This window comes from Passer domesticus, unplaced genomic scaffold (genome assembly GCF_036417665.1).
Source record: "Passer domesticus isolate bPasDom1 unplaced genomic scaffold, bPasDom1.hap1 HAP1_SCAFFOLD_131, whole genome shotgun sequence".
Taxonomy (NCBI): domain Eukaryota; kingdom Metazoa; phylum Chordata; class Aves; order Passeriformes; family Passeridae; genus Passer; species Passer domesticus.
This window is the reverse complement of record NW_026989923.1, coordinates 51,700-73,892: the sequence shown is the minus strand read 5'-3', so window position 1 is coordinate 73,892 and position 22,193 is coordinate 51,700. Positions and strand designations below refer to the sequence as shown.

General features: G+C 46.3%; 2 protein-coding genes across 7 annotated transcripts in view; one reads left to right on the top strand and one right to left on the bottom strand.

Moving 5' to 3' along the window:
- The window catches only part of LOC135291845 (gastrokine-2-like), a 54,610-nt gene extending 34,561 nt beyond the window's left edge, over positions 1-20,049 (bottom strand). For all 5 annotated transcript variants that reach the window (XR_010354516.1, XR_010354515.1, XR_010354518.1 and 2 more), the window contains exons 1-3: positions 19,893-20,049; positions 16,967-17,086; positions 16,313-16,427 (exon numbers count right to left, since the gene is read on the bottom strand). The gene's annotated coding sequence lies outside the window, so the exon portion shown is untranslated. The remainder of the gene's footprint in view (positions 1-16,312; positions 16,428-16,966; positions 17,087-19,892) is intronic.
- On the top strand, positions 16-13,946 carry LOC135291843 (protein PF3D7_1417600-like). 2 transcript variants are annotated; one of them, XM_064406099.1, is made up of 23 exons: positions 16-121; positions 628-775; positions 933-1,378; positions 1,823-1,975; positions 2,197-2,307; positions 2,809-2,950; positions 3,778-3,881; positions 4,347-4,499; positions 4,722-4,832; positions 5,344-5,491; positions 5,656-6,185; positions 6,629-6,781; positions 6,995-7,105; positions 7,605-7,746; positions 8,564-8,667; positions 9,132-9,284; positions 9,506-9,616; positions 10,129-10,276; positions 10,443-11,098; positions 11,591-11,773; positions 11,995-12,105; positions 13,020-13,161; positions 13,679-13,946. In XM_064406099.1, exons 1-23 carry the CDS (start codon positions 62-64, stop codon positions 13,783-13,785), a joined length of 4,227 nt encoding a protein of 1,408 aa, XP_064262169.1. In that variant the 5' UTR covers positions 16-61; the 3' UTR covers positions 13,786-13,946. The 2 variants fall into 2 exon arrangements, with proteins under 2 accessions (XP_064262169.1, XP_064262168.1); XM_064406098.1 differs by having other exon boundaries at positions 11,588-11,773.
- Positions 20,050-22,193: the final 2,144 nt, after the last annotated feature.

Here is a 22,193-nt window from a genome sequence, read left to right as displayed (position 1 = left end):
CATTTCCCAGGGCGTCATTGCAACCAAAGTCACGCAACAGAATGCCTGCTACATTTCCATCATGAACAGAAGCGAGATGCCCCGCTTTGATAACCTGGCCCGCCTGGCAGAAGAAAGCAGGGTAAGATTCAGGAGTAGCAGGCTCCTGGTCCTGGGGATCATTGGTCCATTTCTTCATGTGCTTCTTCTTTCTGGAAAAGTTCAAGTAGTCACTAGCAGCTGACTTTCCATTCCCTTATCTGATGTGTAGATGAGTATTTTGTTTTAGGATTTCTTCGTCAAAATGAGAAAGGGGTGGCATCATTCCCTCCCCCACTTTCTCTGAGGCTGTTGGCCTCTGCAGCTCCCTGGGAAAACCTGTGCTTTGCAGAGCCCTTCAGTGCTGTTGTTGCGCTGCCACTTCCCCTCAGGTTCCCGACACCTTGACTCCTTTAGAACAAGCTTGGCCTTTGAAGCTACCTTCAAGGCTTCCCAGTGGTCCCACAGGCCCCACCGGGGATTAGAAGGTGTCCCTAAAGGCAGTTGGGAATCAAACACAAGTCCAGAGTCCTCCCAGAGCTAGGAATAGCCCTAGCAGGAACCAGCTCCCAGCAATGAGCTTGCTGACTACTGGTTTTTGGTGTTTAGAAACTGCTTGGCATTTTTGGAAGACATACCAAGACGATCACCTTTGTCACCAACGGACTGGTCAACAACCTCTACTCCTATGGAACAGAGATCACGGCTATGTGCAGCGGACTCACCACCTACCTGGCTACCGAAGTTCACAGTGAATGTAAGAATGGGAACACTAAGTGTTACTGACCTGGCCTTGATTTCCCTTGGGGTGTGACTCAGGCACAGATGCTGCTCTTCCACCTCACATCCCAAAGAAATAGACCCGCAGAGTGCCTTAAGCATTATGTCATGAGGTATCATTTTTTCTTTTCCAGCTTTCCAAGGTCCCCAGGTGAATCTGGGATCATGCATTACCCTCGATGTCCTGAGAGTTGTAGAGCTGACATACTGCAATAGCAATGGCAATTGGAACGGCAATGGTAACTGGAATGGCCAATGGAACGGCAACGGTAATGGCAACTGGAATGGCATTTGGAATGGCATTGGCAATGGCAACTGGAACAACAATTGGAACGGCAACTGGGACAACAATTGGAATGGCATTGGCAATGGCAACTGGAACAACAACTGGAATGGCATCGGCAACAACAACTGGAACAACAACTGGAACAACATCTGGAATGGCAATGGCCAATGGAATGGCAACTGGAACAACAACTGGAATGGCAATAACAACTGGAATGGCAACTGGAATGGCAATAACAACTGGAATGGCAACTGGAACAACAATTGGAATGGCAATTGGAATGGAAATTTCCCGGTGAGTAAACCTTAGCCATTACTTTTCTTGAACCAAATGGGGGGAACCTGAACTGATGCACAAAAGCCAACACTGATGCCATTCTTGCCTGGCATCTCCTCTATTGCGAGGGTGGAGACCCTGGAAGAGAGCAATGAGTTAGCAGAGGTTTCCATCTAAGCCCTTGAAGGTGGATTTACTCTGGCCATTGCCCTAGCATGGGTCAACCTCTAAAGGCACCAGGTGGCAGCTGTCAGATGCAGCAAGGATTCACTGAATTCATGAAAAGAATTCTTACAACCTCTGCCCACTGCCACAGCCACAATACTGGGTCCTTTGGAAAAGACTGAGGCCACTTCCCAGGGTCTAGTACTTCTTCCATTGTATCACGAATTTTTCTGAAAATTTGGGGAAATCACTGTCTCCCTTTGAAGCTGAAACCTCTTCTTTCCGTTGGCTTTTCAGTCTCAGCAGATTCCCAGTGGCATCTTCAACAACACACAAGTCATCATTGGTGGCCAGTCCCAAATTGTGACCATCAACAGGCAATGGCGTGTGGCCGTCATTGAGCAGAGGAGCTTCAGCGGGTCCTGGAAAACCATCTGGAACTACAACACGGTGAGCAGCAGGACAGGAGTTCCCTCAAAAAGTATGCATGGTATCTGGCTGCTTGCACAGCTGACGCAGGGATGACCCATTTATCTTTATTCTGAACGTTTGGAGTCTGCAATGTGGGGCAGTGAAACACAACATTCGTTATGGTTTTGATCCTACCTTTATGCCACCATTAATACTTGGAAGAAACTGAATTGTGAGTGTGGAATACTTTTCTTTTACAGGGTGTGATTGCAACCAAAGTCACTCAACAGAACGCCTGCTATATTTCCATCATGAACAGAAGCGAGATGCCCCGCTTTGATAACCTGGCCCACCTGGCAGAAGAGAGCAGGGTAAGATTCCAAAGGTCTAGCAGATTCCTGGGCATCATCGGTCCATTTCTCCATGTGCTTCTTCTTTCTGGGAAGGATCAGGTGGAGTCTTGTGGTAGAGTTTCCTTTCTCTCAACAGTCATGCTGATTAAGAATTTGTTATAGGAATGCTTTTCCAAAAGAAAGGTGTGGCATTATTCCCTCCGCCACTTTCCAGGACGATGCTGAGCTGAGCAGCTCACTGGGCAAACCGGTTCTCTGTGGAGCCATCCAGTGCTTTCTTTGTGCTGCCATTTCCCCTCAAGTTCCATTCATCTTGACTCCCTTAGAATGAGCTCTGCCTTTGGAGGTCCCTTCAAGGCTTGCTAGTGATCCCACAGGCCCCCCCCGGGAATTAAAATCCCTCCTGAAAATCAGTTGGGATTCAATCTGCAAGCCTTCAATCATCATGGCAGAAAAAAAGGCCTAGCAGGAACCACCTCTGTGCACTGAGCTTGCTGAATGTTGTTTTTTCATGTTTAGAACCTGATCGGTGCTTTTGGAAGACATACCAAGAGGATCACCTTTGTCACCAATGGACTGGTCAACAACCTCAACTCCTATGGAATAGACATCACGGCTATGTGCAGCGGGCTCACCACCTACCTGGCTTACGAAGTTAACAGTGAGTGCAAGCATGAGAATTCTGAGTGTTACTCACCTGGCATGTTTTCACCTTGGGTCATGTCTGAGGCACAACTGCTGCTCTTCCACCTCCAAACCCACAGAAACCAAGGGCTGCAGCAGTTGCACAAAGGGTTCGGCACCTCGGCAGATGGAGACAGGAAGAGGGTGGGATGACAGCCCCCAGAAATGGCCCAAACCAAAGCCTTACAGTACCTCTCCAGCAACCTTAATGTGGCTTAAATTTGGGCCCAGAATGTTTATACTCACCCTGCACTGTCCTGATATAGCCAGTCAAGAAGAAGGGTTGTTCCAGGAACCACTGTCCTTCAGGTCAGGGTTTGCTAATGAGTTGACTCAGGCAGCCACCAAAGCCTGTGCTTCACAACACTGAGCCAAGTTCCCCTGATCCCTGGAGGTTCTCCCCTCCCACAATGATCCCATCTCCCAGGGCTAAAATGACCTACACATGGTAGGATTCTTCTAGAACATCACAGCCCATGTGACTGGGCCCATGAACTGGCAGCTGCCTTCCCATGCTATACTCAGCCATTGGGACTCAAGACAAAGTGCAATAGAGTCCCGATTTCTGCACAGGACATCCCCATGGGTGTTCAGGAGCAGGTCTTTGAGAGCATTCCAGGCTGAGCCACAGAGCCAGTGCTCTTAGGGGAATCCCAGAGAATCTGTCCCTTGCACAGCTCAAACATTCCCAGAGCAGCAATTCTGCTGAACCTGGTTGGGTCTTCGTGACACCACCACCATCCTGTAGAAGGTCAGGCAAGATCTCAGGCATCAGCTCATGGGGTTTTGTCTTTTCTTTTCCAGCTTTCCAAGGACCCCAGCTGAATCTGGGATCATGCATTACCCTTGATGTCCTGAGAGTTGTGGACTTGAAGTACTGCATTGGCAATGGCAGTATCAATTTCCCGGTGAGAAAACCTTAGCCCTTTGCTTTCTTGAACCAAATGGGGGGGATCCCGCAGTGCTGCCCAATGCCAACCCGGATGCCCTTCTTGCCTGGCATCTCCTCATTGACAGCTTCCTGCTGGAAGCTTCAGATGGCCTTAAAGGGCAATGGGAGAGCAGTGGTTTCCATCCAAGCCCTAGAGCGTGGGTTTTCTCTGGCCAGTGCTCCAGCATGCATCAGCCTCTAAAGACACCAGCTGGCAGCTGTCAGATGCAGCAAGGATTCACTGAATCCATGAAAAGAATTCTTACAGCCTCTGCCCACTGTGACAGCCCTTATTCTGGGTCCTTTGGAAAACACTGAGTGCAGGGCAGGCAGTCTCCAGAGGGTAGCACATCTTCCATTGTGGCAGGGATTTTTCAGAAAACCTGCAGACATCACAGTCTCCCTACAAAGGTGAAACTTCTTCATTTTCTTGGCTTTTCAGACTCAGCAGATTCCCAGTGGCATCTTCAACCACACTCAAGTCATCATTGGTGGCCAGTCCCAAATTGTGACCATCAACAGGCAATGGCGTGTGGCTGTCATTGAGCAAAGGAACATCAGCGGGTCCTGGAAAACCATCTGGAACTACAACACGGTGAGTGGCAGGGACAGGGCCTCCTTCAAAAAGCATCCATGGAGTCTGGCTGTTCCTACAGCTGGCCCAGGGATGGCAATTGTTCCTTAATTCTCTATGTTTGGAGTACACAGTTTGGGGGATTTTCATTAAGCAGTCATTAAGCTTTCCATGCTAACTTTATCCCAACATTAACAGTGGGAAAAACCAGAAATGTGAGTGCGGAATAATTTCATTTCCCAGGGCGTCATTGCAACCAAAGTCACGCAACAGAATGCCTGCTACATTTCCATCATGAACAGAAGCGAGATGCCCCGCTTTGATAACCTGGCCCGCCTGGCAGAAGAGAGCAGGGTAAGATTCAGGAGGAGTAGCAGGCTCCTGGTCCTGGGGATCATCGGTCCATTTCTTCATATGCTTCTTCCTTCTGGAAAAGTTCAAGTAATCACTAGCAGCTGAATTTCCTTTCTCTTAACAGAAATGCAGATGAGTATTTTGTTTTAGGAATGCTTTGCCAAAATGAGAAAGGGATGGCATCATTCCCTCCTCCACTTTCTCTGAGCTGTTTGCCTCTGCAGCTCACTGGGCAAACCTGTGCTTTGCAGAGCCCTTCAGTGCTGTTGTTGCGCTGTCACTTTCCCTCAGGTTCCCTACACCTTGACTCCTTTAGAACAAGCTCGGCCTTTGAAGCTACCTTCAGGGCTTCCCAGTGGTCCCACAGGCCCCACCGGGGATTAGAAGGTGTCCCTAAAGGCAGTTGGGAATCAAACACAAGTCCAGAGTCCTCCTCCCAGAGCTAGGAATAGCCCTAGCAGGAACCAGCTCCCAGCAATGAGCTTGCTGACTGCTGGTTTTTGGTGTTTAGAAACTGCTTGGCATTTTTGGAAGACATACCAAGAGGATCACCTTTGTCACCAACGGACTGGTCAACAACCTCTACTCCTATGGAACAGAGATCACGGCTATGTGCAGCGGACTCACCACCTACATGGCTACCGAAGTTCACAGTGAATGTAAGCATGGGAACACTAAGTGTTACTGCATGGCCTTGATTTCCCTTGGGGTGTGACTCAGGCACAGATGCTGCTCTTCCACCTGAAAATAAGGAAGCCCTCCTGCAGAACATCAGCCAAGGCCTTAGGCATCAGCTCATGGGGTCTTGTCTTTTGTTTTCCAGCTTTCCAAGGTCCCCAGGTGAATCTGGGATCATGCATTACCCTCGATGTCCTGAGAGTTGTAGAGCTGACATACTGCAATAGCAATGGCAATTGGAACGGCAATGGCAACTGGAATGGCCAATGGAACGGCAATGGCAATGACAACTGGAATGGCATTTGGAATGGCATTGGCAACGGTAACTGGAACAACAATTGGAACGGCAACTGGGACAACAATTGGAATGGCATTGGCAACAACAACTGGAACAACCACTGGAATGGTATCGGCAACAACAACTGGAACAACAACTGGAACAACATCTGGAATGGCAATGGCCAATGGAATGGCAACTGGAACAACAATTGGAATGGCAATAACAACTGGAATGGCAACTGGAATGGCAATAACAATTGGAATGGCAACTGGAACAACAATTGGAATGGCAATAACAACTGGAATGGCAACTGGAACAACAACTGGAATGGCAACTGGAATGGCAATTGGAATGGCAATGGCAACTGGAATGGCAATTGGAATGGAAATTTCCCGGTGAGTAAACCTTAGCCATTAGCTTTCTTGAACCAAATGGGGGGAACCCGACTGGCTGCCCAAAAGCCAACACTGATGCCATTCTTGCCTGGCATCTCTGCTATTGTGAGCGTGCAGATGCTGGAAGAGAGCAATGAGTTAGCAGAGGTTTCCATCTAAGCCCTTGAAGGTGGATTTACTCTGGCCATTGCCCTAGCATGGGTCAACCTCTAAAGGCACCAGATGGCAGCTGTCAGATGCAGCAAGGATTCACTGAATTCAGGAAAAGAATTCTTACAACCTCTGCCCACTGCCACAGCCTCCATACTGGGTCCTTTGGAAAAGACTGAGGGCACATCCCAGGGGCTAGTATTTCTTCCATTGTATCACGAATTTTTCAGAAAATTTGGGGACACCACTGTCTCACTTCAAAGGTGAATATCTTCTTTCTCTTGGCTTTTCAGTCTCAGCAGATTCCCAGTGGCATCTTCAACAACACACAAGTCATCATTGGTGGCCAGTCTCAAATTGTGACCATCAACAGGCAATGGCGTGTGGCCGTCATTGAGCAGAGGAGCTTCAGCGGGTCCTGGAAAACCATCTGGAACTACAACACGGTGAGTGGCAGGACCGGGGCTCATTCAAAATATACATGGTATCTGGCTGCTCTTACAGCTGACCCTGGGATGATGATTGTTCCTTTATACTGAACGTTGGGAGTCTGCAATGTGGGGCAGTGAAACACAGCATTAGTTATGTTACAGACTTCATGCAGCCATTAATACTTGGAAGAAACTGAATTGTGAGTGCAGAATACTTTTCTTTTACAGGGTGTCATTGCAACCAAAGTCACTCAACAGAACACCTGCTACATTTCCATCATGAACAGAAGTGAGATGCCCCGCTTTGATAACCTGGCCCACCTGGCACAAGAGAGCAGGGTAAGATTCCAAAGGTCTATCAGGTTCCTGGGCATCATCGGTCCATTTTTCCATGTGCTTCTTCTTTCTGGGCAGGATCAGGTTGAATCTTGTGGTAGTGTTTCCTTTCTCTCAACAGTCATGCTGACTAGGAATTTGTTGTAGGAATGCTTTCCAAAAGAAAGGGGTGGCATTATTCTCTCCCCCACGTTCCAGGAGGATGTTTAGTGATGCAGCTTGGCAGGCAAACCGGTTCTCTGTGGAGGCCTCCAGTGCTTTCTTTGTGCTGCCATTTCCCCTCAAGTTCCATTCATCTTGACTCCCTTAGAATGAGCTCTGCCATTGGAGGTCCCTTCAGAGCTTGCTAGTGATCCCACAGGCCCCCCAGGGAATTAAACGATCTCCTGAAAAGCAGTTGGGAATCAATCAGCAAGCCCTCGATCAACATTGCAGAGGAAAAGGCCTAGCAGGAACCACCTCTGTGCACTGAGCTTGCTGAATGCTGATTTTTGATGTTTAGAACCTGATCGGTGCTTTTGGAAGACCAACCAAGAGGATCACCTTTGTCACCAATGGACTGGTCAACAACCTCAACTCCTATGGAATAGACATCACGGCTATGTGCAGCGGACTCACCACCTACCTGGCTTACGAAGTTAACAGTGAGTGCAAGCATGAGAATTCTGAGTGTTACTCACCTGGCATGTTTTCACCTTGGGTCATGTCTGAGGCACAATTGCTGCTCTTCCACATCAAAACCCACAGAAACCAAGGGCTGCAGCAGTTGCACAAAGGGTTCGGCCCATCGGCAGATGGAGACAGGAAGAGGGTGGGATGACAGCCCCCAGAAATGACCCAATCCAAAGCCATAGAGTACCTCTCCAGCAACCTTAATGTGGCTTAAATTTGGGCCCAGAATGTTTATACTCACCCTGCACTGTCCTGATATAGCCAGTCAAGAAGTGTTGTTCCAGGAACCACTGTCCTTCAGGTCAGAGCTTGCTAATGAGTTGACTCAGGTAGCCACCAAAGCCTTGTGCTTCACAACACTGAGCCAAGTTCCCCTGATCCCTGGAGGTTTTTCCCCTCACACAATGATCCCATCTCCCAGAGCTAAAATGACCCACAAATGGTAGGATTCTTCCAGAACATCACAGCCCATGTGACTGGGCCCATGAACTGGCAGCAGCCTTCCCATGCCATGCTCAGCCATTGGGATGCTCCGGACAATGTGCCCCAATATCTGCGCAGGGACTCCCCATGGGTGTACAAGAGGTCTTTGAGAGCATTCCAGGCTGAGCCACAGAGCCAGTGCTCACTGGGGACTCCAAGAGAATCTGTCCCTTGCATGGCTCAAACATTCCCAGAGCAGCAATTCTGCTGAACCTGGTTGGCTCTTAGCGACACCACCACTTTTCTGTAGAACATCAGCTAAGGTCTTAGACATCAGCTCATGGGGTTTTGTCTTTTCTTTTCCAGCTTTCCAAGGACCCCAGTTGAATCTGGGATCATGCATTACCCTCGATGTCCTGAGAGTTGTGGACCTGAAGTACTGCATTGGCAATGGCAGTGTCAATTTCCCGGTGAGAAAACCTTAGCCCTTTGCTTTCTTGAACCAAATGGGGGGGATCCCGAGCTGCTGCCCAATGCCAACCCTGATGCCCCTCTTGCCTGGCATCTCCTCATTGACAGCTTCCTGCTGGAAGGTTCAGATGGCCTTAAAGGGCAATGGGAGAGCAGTGGTTTCCATCCAAGCCCTAGAGCGTGGGTTTTCTCTGGCCAGTGCTCCAGCATGCATCAGCCTCTAAAGACACCAGATGGCAGCTGTCAGATGCAGCAAGGATTCACAGAATCCATGAAAAGAATTCTTACAGCCTCTGCCCACTGTCACAGCCCTTATTCTGGGTCCTTTGGAAAAGACAGAGTGCAGGGCAGGCAGTCTCCAGAGGGCAGCACTTCTTCCATTGTGGCAGGGATTTTTCAGAAAACCTGCAGACATCACAGTCTGCTTTCAAAGGTCTTCAAACATCTTTCTTTGGCTTTTCAGACTCAGCAGATTCCCAGTGGCATCTTCAACCACACTCAAGTCATCATTGGGGGCCAGTCCCAGATTGTGACAATCAACAGGCAATGGCGTGTGGCCGTCATTGAGCAAAGGAACATCAGTGGGTCCTGGAAAACCATCTGGAACTACAACACGGTGAGTGGCAGGGACAGGGACTCCTTCAAAAGCATCCAAGGAGTCTGGCTGTTCCTACAGCTGGCCCAGGGATGGCAATTGTTCCTATATTCTGTATGTTTGGAGTCCACTGTTTGGGGCATTTACACTCAGCAGTCATTATGGTTTCCATGCTGACTTTATCCCAACATTAACAGTGGGAAAAAACAGAAATGTGAGTGCTGAATAATTTCATTTCCCAGGGCGTCATTGCAACCAAAGTCACGCAACAGAACGCCTGCTACATTTCCATCATGAACAGAAGCGAGATGCCCCGCTTTGATAACCTGGCCCGCCTGGCAGAAGAAAGCAGGGTAAGATTCAGGAGGAGTAGCAGGCTCCTGGTCCTGGGGATCATCGGTCCATTTCTTCATGTGCTTCTTCTTTCTGGAAAAGTTCAAGTAATCACTAGCAGCTGACTTTCTCTTCCCATAACAGAAATGTAGATGAGTATTTTGTTTTAGGAATGCTTTGCCGAAATGAGAAAGGGGTGGCATTATTCCCTCCTCCACTTTCTCTGTGGATGTTGGCCTCTGCAGCTCACTGGGCAAACCTGTGCTTTGCAGAGCCATTCAGTGCTTTTCTTGTGCTGCCACTTCCCCTCAGGTTCCCTACACCTTGACTCCTTTAGAACAAGCTCGGCCTTTGAAGCTACCTTCAGGGCTTCCCAGTGGTCCCACAGGCCCCACCGGGGATTAGAAGGTGTCCCTAAAGGCAGTTGGGAATCAAACACAAGTCCAGAGTCCTCCTCCCAGAGCTAGGAATTGCTCTAACAGGAACCAGCTCCCAGCAATGAGCTTGCTGACTGCTGGTTTTTGGTGTTTAGAAACTGCTTGGCATTTTTGGAAGACATACCAAGAGGATCACCTTTGTCACCAACGGACTGGTCAACAACCTCTACTCCTATGGAACAGAGATCACGGCTATGTGCAGCGGACTCACCACCTACATGGCTACCGAAGTTCACAGTGAATGTAAGCATGGGAACACTAAGTGTTACTGACCTGGCCTGTTTTCACCTTGGGGCATGTCTGAGGCACAATTGCTGCTCTTCCACCTCAAAACATAAAGAAGCCCTCCTGCAGAACATCAACCAAGGCCTTAGGCATCAGCTCAGGGGGTTTTTCTTTTGTTTTCCAGCTTTCCAAGGTCCCCAGGTGAATCTGGGATCATGCATTACCCTCGATGTCCTGAGAGTTGTAGAGCTGACATACTGCAATAGCAATGGCAATTGGAATGGCAATGGTAACTGGAATGGCCAATGGAACGGCAACGGCAATGGCAACTGGAATGGCATTTGGAATGGCATTGGCAATGGCAACTGGAACAACAATTGGAACAACAATTGGAACAACAATTGGAATGGCATTGGCAATGGCAAGTGGAATGGCATTTGGAACGGCAACGGCAATGGCAACTGGAATGGCATTTGGAATGGCATTGGCAATGGCAACTGGAACAACAATTGGAATGGCAATTGGAATGGCAACTGGGAGAACAACTGGAATGGTAACTGGAACAACAACTGGAACAATAATTGGAATGGCAATGGCCAATGGAACAACAATTGGAATGGCATTGGCGACAATATCTGGAACAACAATTGGAATGGCATTGGCAATGGCAACTGGAATGGCAACTGGAATGGCAATAACATCTGGAATGGCAATTGGAATGGCAATAACAACTGGAATGGCAATTGGAATGGCAATGGCAACTGGAATGGTATTTGGAATGGCAACAGCAATTGGAATGGCAGTGGCATCTGGAACGGCAGCTGGAATGGCGATTTCCCGGTGAGAAATCCTTAGCCCTTAGATTTCTTGAACCAAATGGGGTGGGTACTTGGGCTTGCCAAAGTCAACCCCGATGCCCTGCTGGCCTCAAATCTCCTCTTTTGAGAGGATCCTGCTTAAGAGTTCAGATGCTGGAAGACAGCAATGAGTGAGCAGAGCTTTCCTTCCAAGCTCTTGAGTGTGGATTTTATCTGGGCAGTGCTCTTGCATGCATCAACCTCTAAAGGCTCCAGATGGCAGCTGTCAGATGCAGCAATGATTGACTGAATCTATGAAATCTATTCTTATGGCCTCTGCTGAATGCCACAGCCTTTTTCTTTGTTTGCTATTTTAAATACCTCTCCCTCCTTTGAAAATACATCTCTACTGCCATCCCTCCCTAGATCAGAGCACTTATTCTTTTCTTGCAGGGATTTTTTGTAAATATATGTTGTGAGACCTACCTACTTGCACAGTCTGAAAATATTTAATGTGGTTTTCTTATCTCAGCAGTCAGATAACAACCAACAAATCATCACTGATGGAGATTCCCACATCTCCATCTCTGGCGGAGACTCTCATATCTCCATCTCTGGTGTCTCACAAAGCATAAGCATCAATAGCCAAACACAGAAGGCAATTATGGAGCAAAAGAGCAACCATTTGTCCTGGAAAACCATCTGGAACTACAACACAGTGAGTGGCACGGGGGGGGCTTGTTCAAAAAGTATAGAATGAGACTGGCTGCTCATCTAGCTGGCCCAGTGACTGGGATAGCTGCCTTTATACTGAATTTGTGTCTACCATATTGGGTAGACATTCGCAGCATTTCCTATCGTTTCAATCCAAACTTTATTCAAATGTTAAACAGCTGACAAAAAACTGAATTGTGAGTGCTGAATAATTTAATTTTACAGGGTATCATTGTAACAAAAGTGATGCCAGAGAGAACGTGCTACATTTCCACCATGAACAGGAGTGAGATGCCTACTTTTGCTGTACTTGTCAGAGTGGCTGCAGAGAGGAGGGTAAGAATTTAATGGAGGAGTCACTTGGAATGTTGCTCAGTATTTGAAAATAAGCAGATGTGGAAGCCTGCTATTTTCAAAGCCTTTTAAACCATTAGGTGTTTAGAAGTGATTTCTATCACACTGTTAATTACATAGTTCAATTTATTTTGAATTACATTTTATTTTAAAAGGTTCAAAAATAAGAATAAGCTCTTTAAGGTAAAGATTTCACATTTTTAATTAATGTTGTAGACATCCTGGGTAATTTTCACATAGCTTTCAATGAGTTTTTATACTGATCTCTTTTTAATACTCTCTTATGACCCAAAAATGTAGATATGTGGTAAGGTAACCTTTATAATCTTCCACTACTTGCATGGTAAAAAAATTTATTTCTTTGGTTTAGGTGTAGTTGATTAAGAACAAATACCCCAATAACCTGGAAAATTTTAAACCATCTCTCAAAACGTTTGCAAATAACTACCATGTTAGCATGAGCTCCACCCACTAAATTAACACAGACATTTTAAAAATGGTATCAGCATTTACCATACTCACCTTTGGTAGGCACTGGCTTCCACTGAAGATTCAGAACTGAGTCCTTAAAAAGACCCAAGGCTTTAAAGAACAAGAACAATTAGGGAGAAGAAGAAAACCAGCAGTGTTATCAGTAAAGGCGTAGAAAAATGACTCAGCTTTATCTATAGATCATGGCTCGCCTCAAGGCTTGACTCTCTTAGAACAAGCTCTGCTTTTGCAGCTGCCTTCAAGGCTTGCCACTGGTCCCACAGGCCCCCAGGGGATTAAAGGGTGTTCCTAAAGGCAGTTTGGACTCAAACACCCAGCCCTGAGTCATCATTGCAGTGCTAGGAAGAGGCCTAGAAGGGAACCAGCTCCTGAGAGATTGCTGAATGCTGGTTTTTGATCTTTAGAACCTGATTGGCGTTTTTGGAAGACCTGCCAAGGAGATCACTTTTGTGACCAATGGATTGGTCAGCAACCTCATGTCTTATGGAGCAGATGTCTTCTCTATGTGCAGTGGACTCACCACCTACATGACCCATGAAGTTCACGGTGAGTGCAAAAAAAAGAATTCTGTCTTTAAGTGACCTGGCATTTGTTTCTCTTGGGGAATGAACAATGCACAATTGCTGCTCTTCCACCTTGAGCTGCACAGAAACCAAAGGCTTCAACAGTTGCACAAAGGGTTTGACATCTCCAAAGCTCAGGATAGAAACAAGGGTAGAGTCTCAGCCTCCTTAAATGACCTGATCTATACCACTACTACCCCTTTCTGTGAAGTTTGAGGTGGCTTAAGTTACCGTGTAGGATTTTACACACTGATATCCTCTGCAATGCCTACACTAATAGAAAGGATCACTCTAAGCACCATTGTTCTCTCATTTCTGTATTATAGACTCAGTGTTGTTTCATGACTTCAAAGAGATTCTTTGTCTTTTCAATGATTTCTTATGCAGCAGCTATGGACAACCTAGTCCACTTCAAGCAACAAAAATGAGCTCTTATCGATTACCTAAGAACATCTTCCCCCTGAACTAATTGTAATTTTTTGTTTGTTTTTTTTTTTAAGTACCCCAATACAATCAACGATCATGCACTGCACTTAACGTCTTGAGACTTGTGGAGCTAAAGTACTGCAATGGCAATGGACAGGTCGGAAAATCTTACATTTCTTGAACCAAGATCCAGCCTTCAAAGCTGCTGCCCAAAGCCAACCCTGATACCGTTCTTCCCTGATATCTCTTCTTTCAAGAGTTTTGTTTTTCATGGTTCAGAAACTTAAAAACAGATAATTTGTTGACTAAAGCTTTCAATTAAAAAACCTTTTGCATAGATGACCTCTGGCTTGTTTCTCATTACTCTACCCTTCAATCATCCTTGAAACTTACATGGGAATATTTTTATTGTCTCCCTTCTTCCCCATTTGAGCCCTTCAAATGCTCTTTTAATTGCCAGCTCTCAGCACAGGACACAGACAAAGAGCTGGACAAGCCCCAGGGTGTGTATGCTACAAACAAGGCATTCACAGTTAAGACCTTCCTTCCCTGTTTGGGGAAAGATGCCTCACACTAAGAATCTTGATTCAGGTGGCACAAAAGGCAGAAAGAAAGAAGGGTAAAGCATTGAATTTGCCTTTTTTAGGGGAGGAGGAGTCTCTGTGGAACTTACCATGTTGTTCTTATAAAGCCCTCCATTTTCCAGGGCATAGCAAAGACTGGCTAGGGTATTGTGTTGAACACTGACATGGATGAAAATGTGCTCCAAAGATACATACACAGTATAAACACAACTGTTGATCCCTTGGGACAGTGCAAGATTCCCACTCATCTCTTCCCAAAGGCCTTTAGTTCAGACATGGACATACAAAAAAACCCAACCCCCCCCCCCCCCCCAAAAAAAACAAAAACCCTGTCTTCCTTAATGCTGTAATGGCACCTACAAAATGAAAGTTTTCTTCCATTTTTGCTGCCAGGAACATGTCTCTTTCCTGATAGCAAATTCCAGATTCTCTCTATAAGATCCTCCCAGTGTTCAGTAGTATGAATTGGACAGAAATCAAGCTAGGAATAGAGTCATGTTTCTGCTGAGCTAATAAGAGCAATTGAAAAATGTCAGTCCCCATCTACTTCTACATTATAAAGCTACAGAATTACTCTTAACTTATAAAATTGCCAGCAAAGTCTGACCCATTATTTGACACTAAAAACCACTAGTCATCCACTAAAAACCAGGTAAACAGGAGAACCCTGATCATGAAGTGAAAAGTAAAACTGCAGCATTTCAGTTCAAGTCTGATTAACAAACAGAAATTTAAACATGTAAAAGGAAGATTCAGTCAAGTTATGCTGAGATTATATGATTACAATAAACTCTCACGGGGGACACACGGGGCTTTTCTCCAGGTACTTTTCATAAATATTTACTTTATCAGGGAGTCAGCAGGTAGTGGGAGAAAAGATAAAGAGTGAAGCAACACCTCTAAAAACCAACATAATTCTGCATGCTCCCATTTGCACTCAGGTGGGCATGCCGTGCTCTAGATAAAGGCAGTGTGACATAGCCTAGAAAATTGTGGCTCAAGGACAGAATGAATCACGTTCCATAGTTAAAAGAAAACCCTCAAGCTCCAGCTTCAAGGATGAAACCAGAAATAATTTCATCAGTTCTACCCTTGCCAGACAGCAAGGAGCAGAAAAAACACATAAAATGTAAAAATTAAGCAGGAATTTGAGGAAAGGGTGAAATCTGGAATGTTTCTTGCCCATGGGAGGCTGCTGCACAGTGGGACAAGAATTTACTGTAGAAACAGAATGCCTTGAGCAGAGCTTTGAAAATGACAAACCTATACTGAAAGAAAACAGGGTCTTTTATGCAAAGCCCTGTACAGTAACTGCCCTTTTTCCTGGCTACTCTACTGCTGTCACTAGTTACATAAGCTGTGCTTAATGGCAAGTGCCTGAGCTGTACATTTGCCACACAAACTGCTCAAGCACTCAGAGGCTGAGGGAAGATGTGGAGGGTCAGGGTTCCAAGGGTGATGCATTTCTGAAATGGCCAAGTTGGCTTGGATTGGTGGAAGCTAAGAACAAAACTGCTTTCCAACTCGTTGCTAGCGACACTGGAGGGAGGAGGATTGTTCAGCTTGTTTTGTCTTGCCTTTCTTGAGGAGGGCTCAATTTATGGAATTTCCAGAGGCTAAAAGAGGACCTTCTTACTAAGCATAAATAATACACAAAATAAGACTTTGATGTGTATTTGGTATCTTGGACATACCCTGTCTCCATCTGGCCTCCACAAATCAGTGTGATTAGAAGATGTATAAATCTTCCCCCTTGGTAGTTTACCACTTTCATTCACTGTATTTGACACCTCGAGTAAAGTATGAAGTGGAGGTGAAACATGAAAAGCTGAGCACTCCGCTCACAGTGCTGGCAGACTGCTGCACCTCCTCAGCACTCACAGAGCTCCAGCAAGGCACCAGGCAGGAGCACAAGGACAGAGTGTGGCCCTGAGCAGCACAAGTGACAATTGGGCCTCCCCTTCCCAAACAAAGATCCCCTGGCTTTTCCAGGAACAGCTGCAATAATGGTCCTCGACAATGAATAGCAGAGGAAAAGAGTGTTCAGAGAAATCATTTCAGAGAGACTGAGTCCCCATCGTGCCAGTCTGGCACTGCAGAGGAAGCTTCAGTGTGAAAACCCACCCTGAACTGCAGCCAAGGGAACAATCAGCACGTGGAGACTGGCAGAACTGCTGTCAAACACAAAGCACTTGGGGAGTTGGGAAGTGAGCTCCTCTGGGAGTGCTGCTTCTGGAACCTGGAAAAGGCACAGCAAAAAAGCAAATCCAAATTACCACAGGCTCCTGAGCCATGTCTCTGTATATCAAATTCAGAGAAAGATAAAAATATATTTCCTAAATAACAGGGGATATAAAATGCACCATGTCACTGCCCCTCCCTCACACATGTTTTGCTACCTCTACTAGAGGTCCTTTTCCCAAATCAGCCCTTGGTGCTACTCTCCTGAAGAGACTCTGTGAAGATTAAGGGCCATATCTGACAAGAAGAAAGCAGATCCTAAATGAGCTCAGAAAGTCAGGGCAGTAAAAGAACTCAGCAATTCCTATGATTTAGAACCAACCTTGTGGTCTCTAGGGACCCACGTAACATTTTTAACATATCAAGATTACCACCCCCTTGGCTTGAATGGTGCTTTTGGTCAGAGGCACAACTTCAGGCTGAGTCCTTTGCCACCTTGGCACAAAGCATCACTGCAAGTTTACTGGGAATCTCTGCTCTGCTTCTGATGATCATTGTTTTCCATTTAAAAGTGACTGTTCAATGCACTGAGCTTACCATGAGCACCTTTCTCTCAGCTCCCTGTATGCCATGAATTCAATCAGGCAGGTATCAAAGCCTCCTCTTATCAGAGCACTTCCCCAGGAAACTCGTCATGCTTCTGTGAACACAGGGCACCTGCCAATAAGGTAAACCCATTTTCAGATTTAACTTGGGGATATTATGTATAAAAAGCAAGAGTACACATCAATTAGCAGCAGAGCTGGCCTGGCCTCCCATCCAAATGAAGTTCCCTGTAAGTATACCTATCATTTCCCACAAAAGGGAAGGAGGTTGAGATGCTGGAGTGTGTCCAGAGAAGGGCAACAAGGCTGGCAGAGGGTCTGGAATACAAGCCCTGTGTGGAGGGAGCTGGGGGTGTTTAGCCTGGAGGAGGCTCAGGGGAGATCTTACCACTCCTTACAGGTTAAAAGGGTGAAGGAGGTGGGGTTGATCTCTACTCCCAGGTAACTTGCAGTAGGATAAGAGGACTCGGGGGAAGTGTAGGCTGGACAACAGGAAGAAATTCCTCATAGAAAGCATGACTGGGCATTGGAATGGGCTGCCCAGGTAGCTGGTGGAGTCACTGTCCCTGGAGGGGTTTAAGAAAAGATTGGATGTGGCACTCAGTGCCACGGTCTTGGTGACAAGGAGGTGTTAGGTCACAGGTTGGACTCGATGACCTCAAGGGTCTTTTCAACCTGGTTGATTCTTTGATTCTGTAAAACTTCACCAAATTTCAGAGGAGATGCTTAAAAATAAAAACATGCTCCCACAACCTTGGGGCTGTTCCTGGTGCACTGTTTGCTGCATTAGCTTTTCAGCAGCAAATTCCTTCACCTGCGCTAAGCAGGAGAACACACCATACACGTGGCATTACTGGAGGAGGCAATTTACCTTCTACCAAAGTCTCTTGTCAGCCTCCATGACATTTACTTAAACAATATAATTGAAAGGACCAATATTTTCTTTCCCTGTGACTATTTGCACTGTAGGAAGCCTTTTAACCACTGCCTCTCTCTAGCAACGCACTTCTCTTTCCCTGTATATTGTTTGCAACAAAAAGGGGTTTTTTGTTTAACAGGGCTATGTTGCAACCAAGGTGTTTTCAAAGAACACCTGCATCATTGCTACAACCAGCAAGAGGTTTTGGCTTGGCAAACCCTTTCCTACACCACCTCCAGGAGACGAGGTAGGATGGTGGTTGAAAGTGGGGCAAAAGATTGTCGGTGAAAAGCCCTTGTTCCTACACATGCAGGAGAAAAGGCTCCAGGAACCGAAGAGAACTTTCTCAGCAGGGCTGAGTCGCTCTAAAAGTTCCTTCAAAAGTTGCATTGTCCAGGAATAATCCTTTCCCCCATATCAAAGAATTGTGTAGAAGCTCTGAATTCCACTGGTTTTCCTAAATGCTGTTTTCTGGCTTTATTTCTTTGATGCGCAGGGACCTGGGCCTTACCAATTGCCACCGAGAGAGATTCACTTCATTGTCTCTAGGAACAGACTCCAAAGCTTGAGCTCATTTGGAAAGTGCATCCAAGCCCTGTGCAGAGGAATTCCCTCCTACCTCGCTTACCCAGCTCCTGGTGAGCCTGCTACTGACGACCTTTGTGTTCCAAAATAAACAAGTGCTCACTGTATACGTTAAGAATGATGCAGTTCAGGTTTTAAGTGACTTTTCCTGGTACGTTTCCAAAACTAAGTTGGAAAAATTTCCACTACAATGTTCTCTTATTTTCTCAGTCTAATCAGTTTTTCTTTTTCTTTCAGGATCAAAGTTCTTATCAGGCTCAAACTTCTTAAAGCAAGATAACTCACACTTGAAAGTTAAGATAAATTAACTGCCTATTACTTTGCTGTATCTTCTACATTAACCATTTAAAATCAGGTGAACTAAAATCTGGTTTTATAGAGATCAGCATAACTAAGGTATTTTTATTTTAACATCTTACCAACATGTTGCAATAGTTTATTTTAGAAATAAGCATTGTCATGCCATCTGGCCAATTGCAAACAGACAGATGCACTATTATTCTGATCAACCCAGAAACCAAGCTGCAAATAACAGACTGGAGTTGCACACACATGCTATTTAAGAATGTTTCATAAAGATTTAACACAGGAGAAAAGAAGCATACTCTAACTAAGTGCAAGTTGGAAATTTGAAAGAGTCAAATTACAGTTAGGTTAAAAGTGAAGCAAAAAGCCTGAGCCTACTTTCTTCATCAAAAACTTCAGCAACTCACTCTGTCAGCAAAACACCACATCTTCCCTTGCCCTCCTCCCTCAGGGGCCCTTTCCTTGCTCTTTGAAAGGAGTTACTCCAAGAGACACTTTACCCACTTGGGAACGCCCCAGGGTTACTCCAAAGAAAAGGCTGCCCGTTCTCTTCAGGAAAAGCCTGCTGGGGACTCTAAGGGTCAACGTGAAAACCAAAGCAAAACTGCACCCAAGAATGTTTTAGCACCTCCAAAGAAAAGCAACCGTAGGATTGCAGCACTTAAAGAATCGTTCCTGTCTGCCTTGCCTGGGGTTTCTGGAGAGACTCTCCTCTCCTTTTTCAACCCGACACTGCATTTTCCTTGAGACGCCACAGGCGCAGCCCTCTTCCCTGATCCTGCTGGCAGGCACTGGGAATGTGTCCCTGCGAGCCCTTCACAGATGAGGATTCCTCCCTCACGCCCCAGGCAGCCAGGATGTGACCTGAGCAGAGTCTGTGGGGCCCATCTTGCACCCCCGCGGTCACCGCTCAGCACAGAGAGTGCCATTAAAATGCCAGCACACAGTCTAATAAATGTGTCTTAATTCCCTCATGTATTTTAAGACAAATTGGAGATTTTGAAAGAACCTGACTTCTGAGGGATTTTTTTTTTTTTAACGCAAAATTGATATTCTGATTGGACACACCACCAGCAGGCCTAACACCCCTCTTGTGAGTAAAGATTACCTCAAGAACTGTAAATTAACCCAGCTGCAATGACGTAAATGTGCCAACGCCGCTCTGCCGGATCCGCTGAGGCGCCGCCGCCTCAGAGGGGCTTTCCCGCCCTTTTTCCGCCCTCCCGTGATCCTCTCCTCCCCCGCTGCCTCAGCGGGGCTTTCCCGCCATTTTCTGTTCCCCTCAGAGCCCGGCGCCGCCTCAGCCCCGCTCCCTCCGGCCCTCTCAGGCCGTGCCTCACGGCAGCAAAACACAATGGTTTATTGCTTGAGCAAAGGGTGAGTTCCTTGCAGGCAGCGCAGGGGTTTTCTCGGTGTTTCTCGTGGGGAAGCAGTGAGGGAGGGAAAGGGAGGTCTGCCCTTCACAAATCCACACCGGCGCTGCTGCTGGTAAAGCAGCCTGTTGAAGGTAACGCCCGTTTGGTGTAGCTGTATGTATCAAAAATACCGCTTCGGGCTTGCAGATTCAAAAAGTGAAACTGAGACAAGTATTCCATTTCATATTGCACGTGCAACAACGTTTAGGCCTTATTTTTATGTATAAACCCCCACACCTAGCCATACTGCAGGATTGAAGCTGAGAAGTAGTTTCCATGCCCTAGAGCCGGGTTGCTCACAGAATGAAATTGAAAACTTGGCATTGGGATATGAAGACGGTCTCAAGGAGAAGCCATGGGAGGAACAACCGAGGGTATCTGGTGTGTTCAGCTGGAGGAGACCAAGGGGAGATGGAGTTCTTCAACATCCTCCCAAGGGGCGGTGGAGAAACAGCTCTCCTCTCTCTCTGCTGTCCATAATCAGTGACACGACCTGAGGGAATGGCTGGAGCTGGGTCAGGGGAGGTTTAGGTTGGATATTAGTAAAAGGTTCTTCACCCAGAGGGTCTCTGGGAGCTGGAACAGGCTACCCTGAAAAGTTGTCACAGGAGCAAGCCGGATGGAGCTCAAGGAGTGTTGGGACGATGTTCTCAGGTGGGACCCCTGGGGATTGTTCTTGTGCAGGCCCAGGAGCTGGACCTGATGATTCTTGTGGGTCCTCTGTGATTCTGTGATTCTTGTAAAACAGTTTTCAGTGGCCATGTAGTACATAGGGCATGTATTTTCATGGGTACTATGGTTACAAAGAACATAAAGTGCATTTTGAAAAGTGCAAAGGCTTTTATTTATTCAAACTAATTGAAAGCAGGGGTTTTTTTGTTTGCTTAAAGCCAAGGCTATCTCTGATTGTAAGTTCGATGTAAAGTTTCAGAAGTAATTAGTACATGTCAGAAAGTTACTACAAAGCATATTTAATTTCTTACAAGAAATGGAGCTTTATCTGATAATTATTGGGTCAAAATCTGCAGAAGTACAACCCACATGTTTATCAAGTAGTTACAGCAGGAAACAATTTTCAGTGAAATGCAGCAGGGATACAAATCACAAAATAATTTTATTGCAACATTCAGTCCTTCCACACCTAATTCTGAAAACATATAAAAGGTGGAGGGTTGACATTGTTCTTCCTACTTGCAGCAGCATTAGCTCTGCAGTCAGGATGAATCTACCTGTAAGTATGCATGCTTTTCTTCCTTAGGAACTGAAACTTTGACTCAGACCCATTCCTTTGTCTCTCTGAAGGGCTCAGAGGAGCTGAGCAGGGAAGGCTTTCTTCACGGCTTGGCTGTACATTATTCAGAAAGCAGGAAGCCTCATCCCTGCCCGTTATTGCCAACGCTTTTGCACCACTGCAGCACTGCACCAGTGCATCAAGCCCTTCCTGCAATGCCAGAGCAGAAGAAATGGAAAAGCTTTCTCCTCTTTACTCTTGTAGAATGCCTGTGTGTGCCTGCACAGCTCTGAGAAACAACTTGAGGTTCAGCTCTTGAGAGAGCAAGTGTGAAATGTGTCTACTGTGAGCACCCTGGGGTACAGCGAGGGTGCCTCCCTTTGGGGGCACGGATGCAATCCCAGGCTGAAAGCAAAAAAGGGATCCAAGGGGGACCCTTGAACATCAGATTAGGAAAAGGGAAGGAGGAGTGCCATGACCAGATTTGTCAGCCAGAGTTGCAGTTTCATTTTGTATTTGATTTTCATTTCAGATTTTGACTGCAGTCCTTCTTGGACTCGTCCTGACTCCAGCCCTTGCTGATCATGTGAGTATAAATGAACAATTCTACAATGCTGCTCTTTCTATGTTCCCCACTTCATGAGATCTCCTTTTTCTTTCACCACCCCTTTGGAGGAAACAAATTAAAGTCATCTCAGACAGATGAAACTCTGGCACTCTCTATGTGGTAGAACTTACTCTAGTTTAGCAAAGATTTTTTGTA